The sequence below is a fragment of the Staurois parvus genome, unplaced genomic scaffold, assembly GCF_062004578.1.
Source record: "Staurois parvus isolate SC_StPar_1 unplaced genomic scaffold, SC_StPar_1.0 ptg000217l, whole genome shotgun sequence".
NCBI lineage: Eukaryota > Metazoa > Chordata > Amphibia > Anura > Ranidae > Staurois > Staurois parvus.
Window position 1 is genome coordinate 9,277,036 of NW_028318013.1, and position 14,460 is coordinate 9,291,495.

General features: G+C 42.9%; 1 protein-coding gene across 2 annotated transcripts in view; it reads right to left on the reverse strand.

The window, feature by feature from the left end:
• The window catches only part of BMERB1 (bMERB domain containing 1), a 455,721-nt gene that overhangs the window by 142,523 nt on the left and 298,738 nt on the right, over nt 1-14,460 (reverse strand). For both annotated transcript variants that reach the window (XM_089679100.1, XM_089679099.1), the window contains exon 3: nt 7,406-7,479. In XM_089679100.1, the coding sequence (XP_089535226.1) occupies nt 7,406-7,479 (74 nt within the window). The remainder of the gene's footprint in view (nt 1-7,405; nt 7,480-14,460) is intronic.

A 14,460-nucleotide genomic window follows, 5' to 3' on the forward strand; every position in this document is an offset into this window, starting at 1 on the left:
TATCAGATCGGAGGTAGGTGGGTGTACATGGTGTCTGTTTACAAATGACCACCCAAAGAAGTGAATGTAGGGTCGATTGGTTCCACCTGAAAAATGGACCGGCGGACCCAATCAGAGAGATTGTGTGAAAGAGGCCATCTTTGCTCTGGACGCTGGATGATCTTGTCCCGGCACTGACCACAAGGCAGAGAAAGAGCAAAGTTGGCCTAGACATACATTTCTACACAATTAGACATAACAGAAATATTGTTCACTAAAAATTTTTCACCTAGATCTTTCAAGATAGTTAAAATGCACATTTTTTTTACAGGTAAAAATTGCATTTATTTTATTTTTCACTTTTTTGCACTGCAGCCTGAAAAGCACAGCACCCCAAATCAGCAGATCTCCTCCCATACAGGCAGACAGTTCTTGAACTGCAAGAAGAATCAATGAACTATGGGAGAACTCACCAGCGCCTTTGCAGTTCATTATGAACTACAAGCCGTCTACCACAATGGCAGGATAGTACTTGTAGTTCATTCATTCACAGGAAACTGTGAATGAATGATGTAGCCATGTGGGTCGAGCCCTGCATGGCTGCACTGTTTTTGAATTGTGACTGCAGGTGTGAGGAGAGGATCCTCTGCCTGCTTGCACAAGGGATTGGGGGGGGGGGGGATTATGGACAGGTGCACTTTGGTAACATGTTACACCCTAAATATGGGTGTTACCAAAAATGAACTTGTCCTTTAAACTTTCCAATAGTACACTAGATCACATTTGAAAATTAGGCCTTCCTTCCTTCTGTAATTCCATATATATATATATATATATATATATATATATATATATACCGTATTTGCCGGCGTATAAGACGACTTTTTACCCCTTAAAAATCTTCTCAAAAGTCGGGGGTCGTCTTATACGCCGGTATAACATGACATGACACTTTTTAGGGGGGCGGCGCGGTGCCACCGCCGCCCCCCCTTCCCCTAACGGAAGGGACACTAAGTACAGGGGTGGGCAGGGGCTATTTCTTACCTGGTTCCGGTCCCACGACGATCCGGTCCAGGAAGCGCGGCTGCGCCTTCAGTTCGGCCACTGGAGTTCGCGCGGCTGCTCGGCTCCGCCTCCTCACCAGCGATTGGCCGCCAGAACTGTAGCTCAGGAAAGGCACACAGGCGGCCAATCACCGGCGAGAGGGTGGAGCCGAGCGGTCGCGCGAAAATCGAGTGCAGGACCAGCAGGTAAGTGGTCAGTGTAGAGGTGCTGCTGCAACCACATATGCTGGCTGCAGCAGCACCATACGAGAACAGAGTCAGCAAGTGTCAGTGGGAGGAATAGTGCCCCATCATTGGTGTCACTGATACCAATGATGGGGCACTATTCCTCCCACTGATACCAATGATGGGGCACTATTCCTCCCGCTGATACCTATGATGGGGCACTATTCCTCCCACTGACACCAACGATGGGGCACTATTCCTCCCCCCCACTGACACCAACGATGGGGCACTATTCCCCCCCCCACTGACACCAACGATGGGGCACTATTCCCCCCCCCACTGACACCAACGATGGGGCACTATTCCACCCCCCACTGACACCAACGATGGGGCACTATTCCACCCCCCACTGACACCAACGATGGGGCACTATTCCACCCCCACTGACACCAATGATGGGGCACTATTCCACCCCCCACTGACACCAACGATGGGGCACTATTCCACCCCCCACTGACACCAATGATGGGACACCATTCCTCCCACTGACACCAATGTTGGGACACCATTCCTCCTACTGACACCAATGATGGGGCACCATTCCCCCCACTGATACTAATGATGGGACACTATTCCCCCCACTGATACCAATGATGGGGCACTATTCCCCCCACTGATACCGATGATGGGGCACTATTCCTCCCACTGATACCAATGATGGGGCACTATTCCTCCCACTGACACCAATGATGGGGCACTATTCCTCCCACTGGTGTGCACTGGAAGAGGGGTAGTCTTATACGGCGAGTATAGCCCAAACACTACATTTTAGCAGGAAAAGTAGGGGGGTCGTCTTATACGCCCAGTCGTCTTATACGCCGGCAAATACGGTATCTTTTGAAGATGCAACTATTCTCACCCTAACAGAGGGTCCTAGAAACCTCTTTGACAATGAGATTTATATGTATTTCCAAAACCCAACAAGAATCGTAGCCTAAGGGTTGCAGAAGTTCCTTTCAACTACCCTAGACCTCTCTTTAGCCAAATTATATTATGTTTTTTAGCAGAAAGAAAAAGAAAAAACAGTGAAAAAAAAATCAATAAAATATTTAAAGTGACTGTTTAAAAATAATGATTAAATACACAAAAAAAGGCCTGATTGCAGGACTTCACTGTCTAACATGGAGTTAACAAACTACATTTCCCAGAGGAGCTGGTGGATGAGCGGAGGCAGATAAATGCAGAAGCTCAGGAACTTGAGGACCGGAAGTGGACAGAGAGAGCTGGAGAGCAGGTGTAAGTAGAAGACCAATCAGGACGCTGGAGCTCCAAGCTGGGCTAGACTTCAAAAGGGTGGAGGAAAGAGGAGGAATTGCTGACTACTGACACAGCTGAGATCGCTAACACTACTGAGAAGTCTAGTGAACAGCCCTGGGAGCAGACAGGCCAGAGTGCTGCTGTACAGAGTGATCTCTGAAAAGGAATCTCATTTACAGAGACCATCCGCCACCTGACTGAGGGTGAGAGAATTACATACACAAGCCACCTAAGTTGCAAATGACATTACTAAATCCAGCTACTTTTGACTCAGCTTGACTACTATTGTTTTTCAAGTTACACACAAGTTGTTCAACCTACTGGCTATTACAGTTCCAACATATCCAGTCACAAGTATACTGCACTATTCGCCCTCCGCAGGTCCAGCTTTATTATTGTTCCGATTACATTCTGCCCCATTCGCTCCTTTATTGCTGCAGTTTGCCACTGTGGCCCAAGGAAGAACCAATTTCTACAGAAATGTGTTTTGCTAATCTTTAATTTTACACCTCACACTGTGTGCCAAAGGGGTACCATTCAATATCACTTAAAGGGGCAGCTCCCTTCCTTTGTGTTCACCCTCTATTAAGGAAAATGTGAATCCTTATGTGCACCAACTAGGGCCCCATCAAGTGTGCAGAAGATCAGACACTGCAGTTAACAAGACATTGGTCTATTTACTTGAATAGCTCTTTTTTTTCTCAGAATTAGAGTCAGCCCTTAGGCACTGAGAGCCCAAAGTGAGTTAGCCTGTCTATTTGGTAGTTTTTTTGACTCCCTGGGGAAGAAACATCTCAGGACTGGGGCTATCATTTAAATTCTGAATTGCAGAACATCTAGAACTGATTGAGATTGTGCTGTGTTGTGACCCTTACTTGAAGTTTCAAGAGTGACAGCTGTTATCTTATGCACATTTTTTTCCTGTTGCTTTATTGTACAGGCATACCTCGGTTTATGAATTTAATCAGTTCTGCGGGACTTTTCGTATAGTGAAAAATTTGTAAACCTAAACACTGTTTCCCATAGGAATGCATTGAAAACCAATTAATCCATTCTGGAGGTCAGAAAAAAGTAAACGCTACTAAAATACCGCATGAGTTATTTTATCAAGTCATGTGGTAGTGACAACCATATGCTAATGTTTCAGCTGTCAGCGGGGTTCCCCACTGATAGCTGAATGTAAAAGAATTGCTGGCAATTAAAAAAAATAATTAAAAAACAGCATGGGGTCCCCCTTCCCATCCATACCAAGCCCTTTGGGTCTGGTATGGATTTTGAGGGGAACTCCCATACCAAATTTTTTTAAACAAAATGGCGTGGGGGTCCCCCCCAAAATCCATGCCAGACCCTTATCCAGGGGAGTGCCCCCCCTCCTAAACCATACCAGGCCACATGCCCTCAACATGGGGGGGTGCTTTGGGGCTGATGGGGACCTCTTCCCCACATCCCTGGTCGGTGGTTGGGGGGGTCTGCTGGCAGGGGGCTTATCAAAATCTGGAAGCCCCCTTTAACAAGGGGCCCCCAGGTCCCAGCCCCCCATGTGACCCCGCCCCATGTGACATCAATGATGTCACATGGGGCGGGTTCACTCGGGTGATGTCCCCAGGTGGCCCTGCCCCTTACATATTTAAGAACTCACTCTCAAGCCAGCTCAGAGGCAGAAGACTGACAGCCATCGTCGGGAACAGAATCTTTATTTTTTTTTTATTTTTTCTGGTCGGCGGACATCATGATTGACATTAAATCTATTGTGGGGGACATTCTTTTAGTTATTTCTTTTGATAAAGCACTTGTCAAAGACTATGCCCTGTCTTTTTTCAGACTACACTTTTTGTTTTTTGTGAATGAGTATTGGGACCATGTGCCCCATACTCATTCACATAGGGGGGCCAGGATCTGGGGGCCCCTCTGTTAAGCACCACCGGCCAGGGTTGCAGGGAAGAGGCCCTTGTCCCCATCAGCATGGGGACAAGGTGCTTTGGAATGGAGCCCCCATGCCCCAAAGCACCCCCATGTTGAAGGCATGTGGCCTGGTATGGTTCAGGAGGGGGGCCGCTCGCTCCCCCCCACCCCTTTCCTGACCTGCTGCGCTGCATGCTCGGATAAGGGTCTGGTATGGATGGGGGGGAGCCCACGCCATTTTTTTTTAAATTTTGGCGTGGGAATTCCCCTCAAAATCTATACCAGACCTGAAGGACTTGGTATGGATGGGAGGGGGGACCCCAAGCCGTTTTTTTAAATTATTTTTTTAATTGCCGGCAATTCTTTTACATTCAGCTGTCAGTGGGGAACCCCACTGACAGCTGAAACATTAACACATGGTTATCACTACTAATATAGTGCATGACTTGATAAAATAAAATGTGGTATTTTAGTAGTGTTTACTTTTTTCTGACCTCTGGAACGGATTAATTGGTTTTCAATGAATTCCTATGGAAAACGGTGTTTCGGTTTACAAATTTTTCTCTATACGAAAAGTATAGAGTGCAGAACGACTTAAATTCAAAAACCCGAGGTATTACTGTATTTATACTATATCACTACGATATTCCATTGGACATTAATACTTTGGGAGTTCTTGGAAATTGTTTTTATGTATAGGCTATGAGAGACTCTATTGTATTTTTTTTTTTTTTAAAGAAATGTTTTATGCTTTTTAAAATATTTTATAAATCTTGTTGTCCTCAATTCCTACATGCCATAAATTGACCCACAACTACAATACATATTATTTTCATTTAAAGATTGTCCACGGGTGTGACATGCTACAAACCTAGTCTGTTTTCCCTGACTCTACATCCTACATTACCTTTTTCTGTGAAAAAGAGAATATGGATGTGTTAAATGAAGAACTACAGACTCACAATATTGAAAATGTGTTAATGCTGTCTGCCATGACCAAAGATGTGGTATACCTAACTGACAATGTGCAAAGTTGTGGAGCAGCTTACTCTTGCTGAGTACCATAGCTGGAATGACCAAGATTTAAGTTGCTAAACATCGCAGTTGGAAACTTACCCATAGGAAGACTTTAAAATGTCCTTTGGGAATCATGGCAATTATTTTGGAAGTGATGCTAGCAGAGATGTCTGTAAATGTAAAAGTCATGGGAGAGAAGATTCTGGATTGAGGTCCTATTAATCCTGTATTGGACAGGCTTTCTCTTCTCAGCATGAGACTTCCATGCATTGAGGTAAATAGCACAGATGTGATGGGAATGGTATTAAGAGTTCCTGTCTATGTGTGTTAAAGTGGAATTACCACGGGAGTGGCTGGTCATTGCTGGTGTGTTCTGAACCTCAGGTTGAAACTCTGTCATTGTGTAAAGGAGCTGATTTAGCATTGTTTTTGCATGTAAGCCTACCTAAACTGGTGTGAGACTAACTGACAGATGGGTGTTTCCCCATAATAAGCAGTCAGTCTGGTTAGTCAGTGTTCCTCCCACCCCAAAGAGCATGTCTATGCTGGTCTCTGAATAAAAATGCTGTGCCCCTCCATCTTCATAACTAAACTTGTGCATGTCAGTTGGTGCTCCTTACACTGTCCTGCTGGTAGATGCGCATGCACACAGCAAAGCAAAACTAGCAGACCCATAATGCACATGGACCAGTCAATCACAGCCCAAGTGTGCAAACTGGAGAACTGCCCCCATCAGCACCTCAGCATGAGTTACCCCAATGCGTATGCACCTGAAATAACCTTATGAGGAGGTGGGATTGCTCACATTCTAGGAAACCCCAGGGAACATTGGATGCCAAGGGGGCACTTCACAATTGGAACCCTGGCCTCACAGCTGCATCCTGGAAAGTTCCTGTCACATGTTCTAGGAGGCAAGCCCAGAGTTCTAGACATGGTTCCAGAATGGGAGATAGATTAATCTGCCCTGAGTAAAAATGTCCACCGTGAGACGAATGGGGACAAAATGAAAAATAAGATATGCAAAGAATAAAAAGCCTGCAATTATCTATAAATATCTGCTTGTAGATTGCTATTACTAAACATCTCTAAAGAGGCTTTGTTGTATTTGTTATGATAAGAGAGATATTTCTCTTAAACTACTTTTTAGTAACACAGACAAACAAAATGTACAAAGGCTTAGTGTGTTAATGTCATCACTTTATTAAATGTAAAAACAAGTGACTACATACTCACAAGAGCCAAGGAATAAAAGTCTTGTACAAAACCCAGAAAAAGGAATACTGGCCCAGAAGATGGAACTTGCAGGGTTCTCACATGAATCAAACTACTGCTGACATGTTTCAAGGGACATGCTCTCTCATTCTTTGCTCTGAAGAAGAAGGCATGTCCCTTAAAATGTATAAGAGGTAATTTTTACATTTAATAAAGTGGTGTCAGAAATGCACTAGGCTTTTGCATTCTGATTTGTTAGTCTTTTATGATTCCCCAATCTCAAGAGGGCAGCATTGACAGAACACTCCTGTTTTGTCAGAGAGCTGATGGTCATCAGCTTACAATATCTGTTTAGTTTCTCAACTATCCCTTAGCATTACAGTGACAAAGTATTTGTTCTGTTGTATGAAGACTTTAGTCACAGACATAGAACAAGTGTGCTGTAAATAAGTGACAGAAAAGTGTCAGAATTCTTTATCTCTATACTTTTTTTTAGTAGAACCACTCAGAAAACTTTGAAATCAAAGCTTCAAAATGATGTCGAAAAAATAGCATTCTCAGAAAAAAAGTTCAGTAATTGCAACCTCCATATTTCTTGAAAGCCAGAGTTTCTTTAAGCCACTCCACTGTTGGGTATAATCTAGCTATGCTCCCTAATACCAGATTTACCTTCCTCATTGTCTCTTTTACAATCCTAGCAACTGCCATGATTTTATAGTTTACATTTCATGACAAATGTTAACACCTACCAGACACATCTACTAAGGTCTGCAATTCTTGTTTCAGGCTCATAATTTCTTTGCACAGCTGAATGTCATCAATCCTGCAAGAACAAAAAATATGAGATTCTGACATTAGGAATCGACTAGTTAAATTAAATAATCAGTTTGTAGACTTACATTAACAAAGGAGTTGATAGATAGTTGATAGTCTTTACATTTTATTTACAGTTTATTATCTTTCATGTGACCCAGCACTGTGGAGGAAGGGGACTGGGTTCTCCCTATTCCACCTATTCTCTGAGAATGAATTTAGGTAGTCAGGTTTAAGGTAAAATATAAGGTTCTTTTGGGTGGAGCCTGTGTCTGAAAGAAAAGGAATGTCCACAATATTTTTTTTTTAATTTAGCATTACAATTACAAACAAACTTAAATTTAAAAGTGTGTACATACAAACAATTTTAAAAAAATCACCAAAAAAAAGGGAAATCCAAAAGAGAAGAAGGGAAGAAGGAAGTAAAAAAAAAGTTGTAAGTGTTCACTAAGGGCTAATAAGAGGATACATTTTTGAAAAAAGTGTTTGTTTACACATAACTGATTAATTAATGAATGAAAGCTGCAGTTAGTTTGACAGCTCAGTTCTCAGTCTCAGAATCTGAGGCTACAGGATGGTGCCACAGGCAGGTGCCACTTCTGCCTTGGCCCAGCCCAAGGGTCAAATAATAGTTTTTTTTGCTCCTAGAAAGCCAATGCAGTCTGCTCTGTGCTTGTAGAGCATATTTAAAATTTAAAATCCAGCAGCTACAAAAACTGCTGACTTTTAAAAATAGGACACTCAGGACACATCCAGCGCTGTCCTCACCAGGCCAGTTTCTTCACCAGGCTCTGGTCCGTGGCAGTGGCATACTAATTGTGTACAGCCAGCTGTGACTGCAGCTTCACAGTTGGCTGCCCACTGCGCATGTGCGAGCCATGCTGCACTACCTAAATGGTCCTGCAATCCTCTGGGGCCTGTGATTTGTTCCAGAAGGATGTAAAAAAAGGGGGGAGGAGGAAGAGTGGAACTTCCTTTTTGGGTGAAGTTCCGCATTAATGACTCTTAAGCTGGCCATAGATGATTATTTTATTTCATTCAGCCAGCAGACTGAACAAAAAAACCCAAATACATTCCTCCATCCATACAAATTAAGTGGATGGAGGAATCTTCCCATCTAGGACACTGTATTTCAGCAATGGAACCCTGGACAAAAGTTTCCAACTTGTTCAATCAACAGAAGTCCATCTAACAATCAACTTCTTTTGAACATGGATGGGAACACACTTATCAAAATCTGGCCTCTTCAGCAGGGACTGGTTGAATTTCAATCACTGTGTGGCCATTCCTGTTCAAAAGAAGTTGCTTATTAGATCACTTTCTGTCAAAAGAACAAATTGGAAAACATATCAAACTATCTATGGTTGCCATTAGAGAAGAGTATTGTTCCATATGGTTTTTTTTCCACAGTCGGAAGGACCACTAAGATATGGTTATCTGGAGTGTTACATGTGTCCCATCCATCTCCTTAATGATCTCTTGAGATCCCATACACTACCATTGTGGTTCTCTCCACCCCCTCACTCCTCCCTCTTCTTCTCTTCATTGGCTTCTCGTGATTTGACAATTCTTTTATACCCTTTGGCTCCAGGGGTGGGCCTGCTTGACAAAGGAGGTGGAGCTTCTGAAATACATTGCTGCCCGCCCACCCGTCATACACTGCACCTGTCATATCTCCCCTTCGCTCGGAGGGAAGACACGGGGAAACGCCATGGTGCCCATGAGCGAGTCTCCCCCAGGCTATGCAGTGATCATCGGCTCCACCATTCCTACCAACTGTGGTTTTACTGTTTCTACCTATTGTACACATCCTGCATGCTGACGGAGGGAGTTTTAGATGTGAGTGATTTTAAAATAAAGCTTCTATGTTTTAACTCACGCTGACCTGGCTTTTCCTTTTGCTTGTCTCCGGGGGATTCCCCACATCCTTGGTGAGGAGCTGCTGGTCCTATCACGTGTGCTTCGGTTCCCATGGTCCACTCCTCCCCCACCTTGTATACCTTTTGGATTTTTTGATACGCCATTGTCACATCAACTTCTGTGCAGCCATTTTTATTGTCCTTTACCTATCTATTGTTGTGGACTGATATACTATTATTTATCTCATCATTGTGTGAGCGCTGATTATACCTGTTCATTGTTTCATATGATCCGTCTATATATGTAATGTGTGTTATACACTGCTCAAAAAATTTAAAGGAACACTTTTTAATCAGAGTATAGCATCAAGTCAATTAAACTCCTGGGATATTGATCTAGTCAGTTAAGTAGCAGAGGGGGTTGTTAACCAGCTTCAGCTGCTTTTGTGTTAATTAAATTAATAACAGGTGCACTAAATGGGCAACAATGAGATAACCCCTAAAACAGGAATGGTTTTACAGGTGTTGGCCACTGAAAATTTTTTCCCTACTCATCTTTTCTGTTTTTCACTAGTTTTGCATTTGGCTAGGGTCAGTTTCACTACTGCCAGCAAGAGGCGATACCTGGATCCTACAGAGGTTGCACAGGCAGTCCAACTCCTCCAGGATGGATCATCAATATGTGCCATTGCCAGAAGGTTTGCTGTGTCTCCCAGCACAGTCTCGAGCATCGAGGAGATTCCAGGAGACAGGCAGCTACTCTAGGAGAGCTGGACAGGGCTGTAGAAGGTCTTTAACCCATGAGCAGGATATCTGGTCCTTTGTGCAAAGAGGAACAGAATGAGCACTGCCAGAACCCTAAAAAATGACCTCCATTAGGCCACTGGTGTGAATGTCTGACCACACAATCAAAAACAGACTTCATGAGGGTGGCCTGAGGGCCCGACATCCTCTAGTGGGCCTAGTGCTCACTGCCTGACACGATAGAGCTCAATTGGCATTTGCCTCTGAACACCAGAATTGGCAGGTCTGCCACTGGCGCCCTGTGCTTTTCACCGATAGGAGCAGGTTCACCCTGAGCACATGTGACAGACGTGAAAGGGTCTGGAGAAGAAATGGAGAATATTATGTTACTATAACATCATTCAGCATGACTGTTTTGGTGGTGGGTCAGTGATGGTCTGGGGAGGCATATCCATGGAGGGACACACAGACCTCTACAGGCTAGAAAATGGCACTCTGACTGCTATCAGGTATCGGGATGAAATCCTTGGACCCATTGTCAGACCTACTGTATGCTGGTGCAGTGGGCCCTGGGTTCTTCCTGGTGTATGACAATGCCCGGCCTCATGTGGAATGAGTATGCAGGCAGTTCCTGGAGGATAAAGGAATTTATATCATTGAATGTACCCCCCATGCTTGCCTGACCTAAATCCAATAGAACACCTCTGGGATATCATGTTTGGTCCATCCAACAGTGCCAAGTTGCACCTGAGACTGTCCAGAAGCTCAGTGATGCCCTGGTTTAGATCTGTAAGGAAATACCCCAGGACACCATCAGTCATCTCGTTAGGAGCATGTCCCAACATTTTCAGGCATGCATACAAGCATGTAGGGGCCATACAAACTACTGAGTACCATTTTGAGTTGTTGCAATGAAATTTCAACAAAATGAACTAGCCTGCTGCATCATGTTTTTACTTTGATTTTCGGGGTGTCTGAATACAGTCCTCTGTAGATTGATAATTTACATTTCCAGGGGCACCCTTACATTCCTAACACATTACCCAGTCCATATCAATATAGATATCCAGTATGATAATTTTCCTCATTGAAATCTGATGTGTTTTCAAAGTGTTCCTTTAATTTTTTTGAGCAGTGTATATGCTGCTTTTACATTATAACTGTATAACAATTATATGGTTGTTCCTTGTAAACAGAATTCTGTGTTTTGTAAATACAGAGCTCTGTGTGTGATTGTACACACTCAGAGCAGCCAAAATCATTGGCGGTAATCAGCAGGAAACTCGAGTCAATAGGAGGCACATGCATGTGTGCTGCCAACCTGGAAGAAAGATTGCAATGTACAGGTACGTCGCACAGTATGTAGCTGTCACTCGCTCGCAGTGCAAATACTGTGGGCAGGCAGCAAATGGCTAATAAATAACTGGACTCATTTGCAAATATGGCAAAGGTAGCTTACTTCAGGACAAATAACCTGTGTTATGATTACTTGAAAAAACAACAAAGAAATTAAAACACAAAACACACCCAAACCATCTTGATATGATAGTTTCATCCATTTAGTGTGGGGATGAAGAATGTGATCCACAGGCCAAAATAAGTGAGTTGTCTAAACTAATAATGCACACGTCAAGTGCCTAAGTGAATCACTGGCATATTTTTAATTTAATAACAGTAACTTCTTATACAGTGCCTTGAAAAAGTATTCATACCCCTTTGTCATGTTACAACCAAAAACGTAAATGTTTTTATTGGGATTTTATGTGATAGACCAACACAAAGTGGCACATAATTGTTAAGTGGAAGGAAAATGATAAATGGTTTTCAACATTCTTTTACAAATAAATCTGTAAAAAGTGTGGTGTGCATTTGTAGTCAGCCCCCCCTCAGTCAATACTTTGTAGAACCACCTTTCGCTGCAATTACAGCTGCAAGTCTTTTTGGGTATGTCTCTACCAGCTTTGCACATCTAGAGAGGAATATTTTTGCCCATTCTTCTTTGCAAAATAGCTCAAGCTCTGTCAGATTGAATGGAGAGCGTCTGCAAACAGCAATTTTCAAGTCTTGCCATAGATTCTCAATTGGATTTAGGTCTGGACTTTGACTGGGCCATTTTAACAAATGAATATGCTTTGATCTAAACCATTCCATTGGAGCTCTAGCTGTATGTTTAGGGTCATTGTCCTGCTGGAAGGTGAATCTCTGCCCTAGTCTCAAATCATTTGCAGACTCTAGCAGGTTTTCTTCTACGTTTGTCCTGTATATGGCTCCATCCATCTTCCCATCAACTCTGACCAGCTTCCCTGGCCCTTCTGAAGAAAAGCAAGTGGGGATGGGGTGTTCAGGGTGATGTGCAGTGCTAGTTTTACACCACACATAGCATTTTGCTTTTAGGTAAGAAAGTTCACTTTTGGTCTCATCTGACCAGAGCACCTTCTTCCACGTTTGCTGTGTCCCTCACATGGCTTCTCTCAAACTGCAAATGGGACTTCTTATGGCTTTCTTTCAACAATGGCTTTCTTCTTGCCACTCTTCCATGGAGGCCAGATTTGTGGAGCACACGACTAATAGTTGTCCTGTGGACAGATTCTCCCACCTGAGCTGTGGATCTCTGCAGCCTCTTGGCTGCTTCTCTGATTAATGCTCTCCTTGCCCAGCCTGTCATTTTAGGTGGCTGGCCATGTCTTGTTAGGTTTGCAGTTGTGCCATACTCTTTCCATTTTTGGATGATGGATTGAACGGTGCTCCGTGAGATGTTTAAAGCTTGAGTTTTTTTTTTTATAACCTAACCCTGCTTTAAACCTCTCCACAACTTTATCCCTGACCTGTCTAGTGTGATCCTTGGCCTTCATGATGCTGTTTGTTCAGTAATGTTCTCTAACAAACCTCTGAGGGCTTTTCAGAACAGCTGTATTTATACTGATTAAATTACACACAGGTGGACTCTATTTAATAATTAAGTGACTTCTGAATTGGTTCCACTAGATTTTAGTTAGGGGTATCAGAGTAAAGGGGGCTGAATACAAATGCACGCCACACTTTTCAGATATTTGTAAAACATTTTGAAAACCATTTATCATTTTCCTTCCACTACACAATTATGTGCCACTTTGTGTTGGTCGATCACATAAAATCCCAATTTAAAAAAATACAATTTTGGTTGTAACATGACCAAATGTGGAAAATTTCAAGGGGTATGAATACTTTTTCAAGGCACTGTAGTTTCAGACATAATGGATTACATATATATTGCTACCCCCCGCAAAGTCTGCTGTAGATTTCTCAGGTTTTTTTTCCCAAGAAGTGCAGAGGCAGCCAGGCACACGGCAACAGTCAATTTACTCCAGCTCAGTAAATCCAGGGGATGTCTTGAATATTTATTTCTTGTAGAAACATGTAACAGGAAAGGGAAGAGGGGTGTGGAATCCACCAAAAAACTAGCACAGCTTGTTGAGGATATTTCTCTCTTGGTAATAGTACCACAAGGACCATTTGACTTAGAACAGTCTATATGTCCATGGCCAAAGCAATATGTAGTTCAGGGGGGGGAAAAAGGATCACAGGATCCTGGTTCACAGTCAGTTCATAGGTGCAGCCTCTAGAAAAAAGTCCAGCATCTATTTCAGAAGAGCTCCAGGGGCAAGCAACCCACTGAAGTTCACAGATCCAATCCCACACAGGGAAAGACCATCTCCTCAGGGCTCCAGACTAATAGTACCCCAACCACCATCTTGGAACAGCTCTCTAGGGATTGGCTAGACCCTGCTGAAAATTCAGGCTGTACATCAGAATTCTCCGACCCTAGGCTCTAGAAACATCTTTTAGAGGCAGTTAGAAGTAATCAAACTCTCAGCTCTGAGCAAACCAAACCAATCACTGCTCCTCTGATTACAGCGGAAGACAAAAACTACATTTAGCTAGCAGCCTAACTATGAGAGCACTACATATGAAAAATATGTACAGTTTTATATTTAGACCTCAAACACAGCATTGTAATTCAAAGGTAAAAGTATCCTTGGAAATTGTCAGCTAGGCACTGAACCCAACACCAGACTATAATAGCACTTTTTACGTAAAGGATAAAATGCTAAGCTAAAAAAAATATTAAACTGCCCCAATGTTATCTTTCTGAGAAAAGAAAATGAAGAGATCAGCTGCACCAGATAATTTTCTTTTGATGTCAGTGTTACTATGGTGACATTTTCTGAAAATGTAATGATCTTTATAATAAGTTACTGCTGGCTGTGAGCACAATCAATGCTAACTAGGCATGTGTTCTGGAAAATAAAGTCAGATGAGGCTCAAAAAAAAATTAGTCAAATACAATTCTGACAATGCCCCTAAGTATATATCATTAATAGAATGAATGAGTAAACACAAACTTCCTG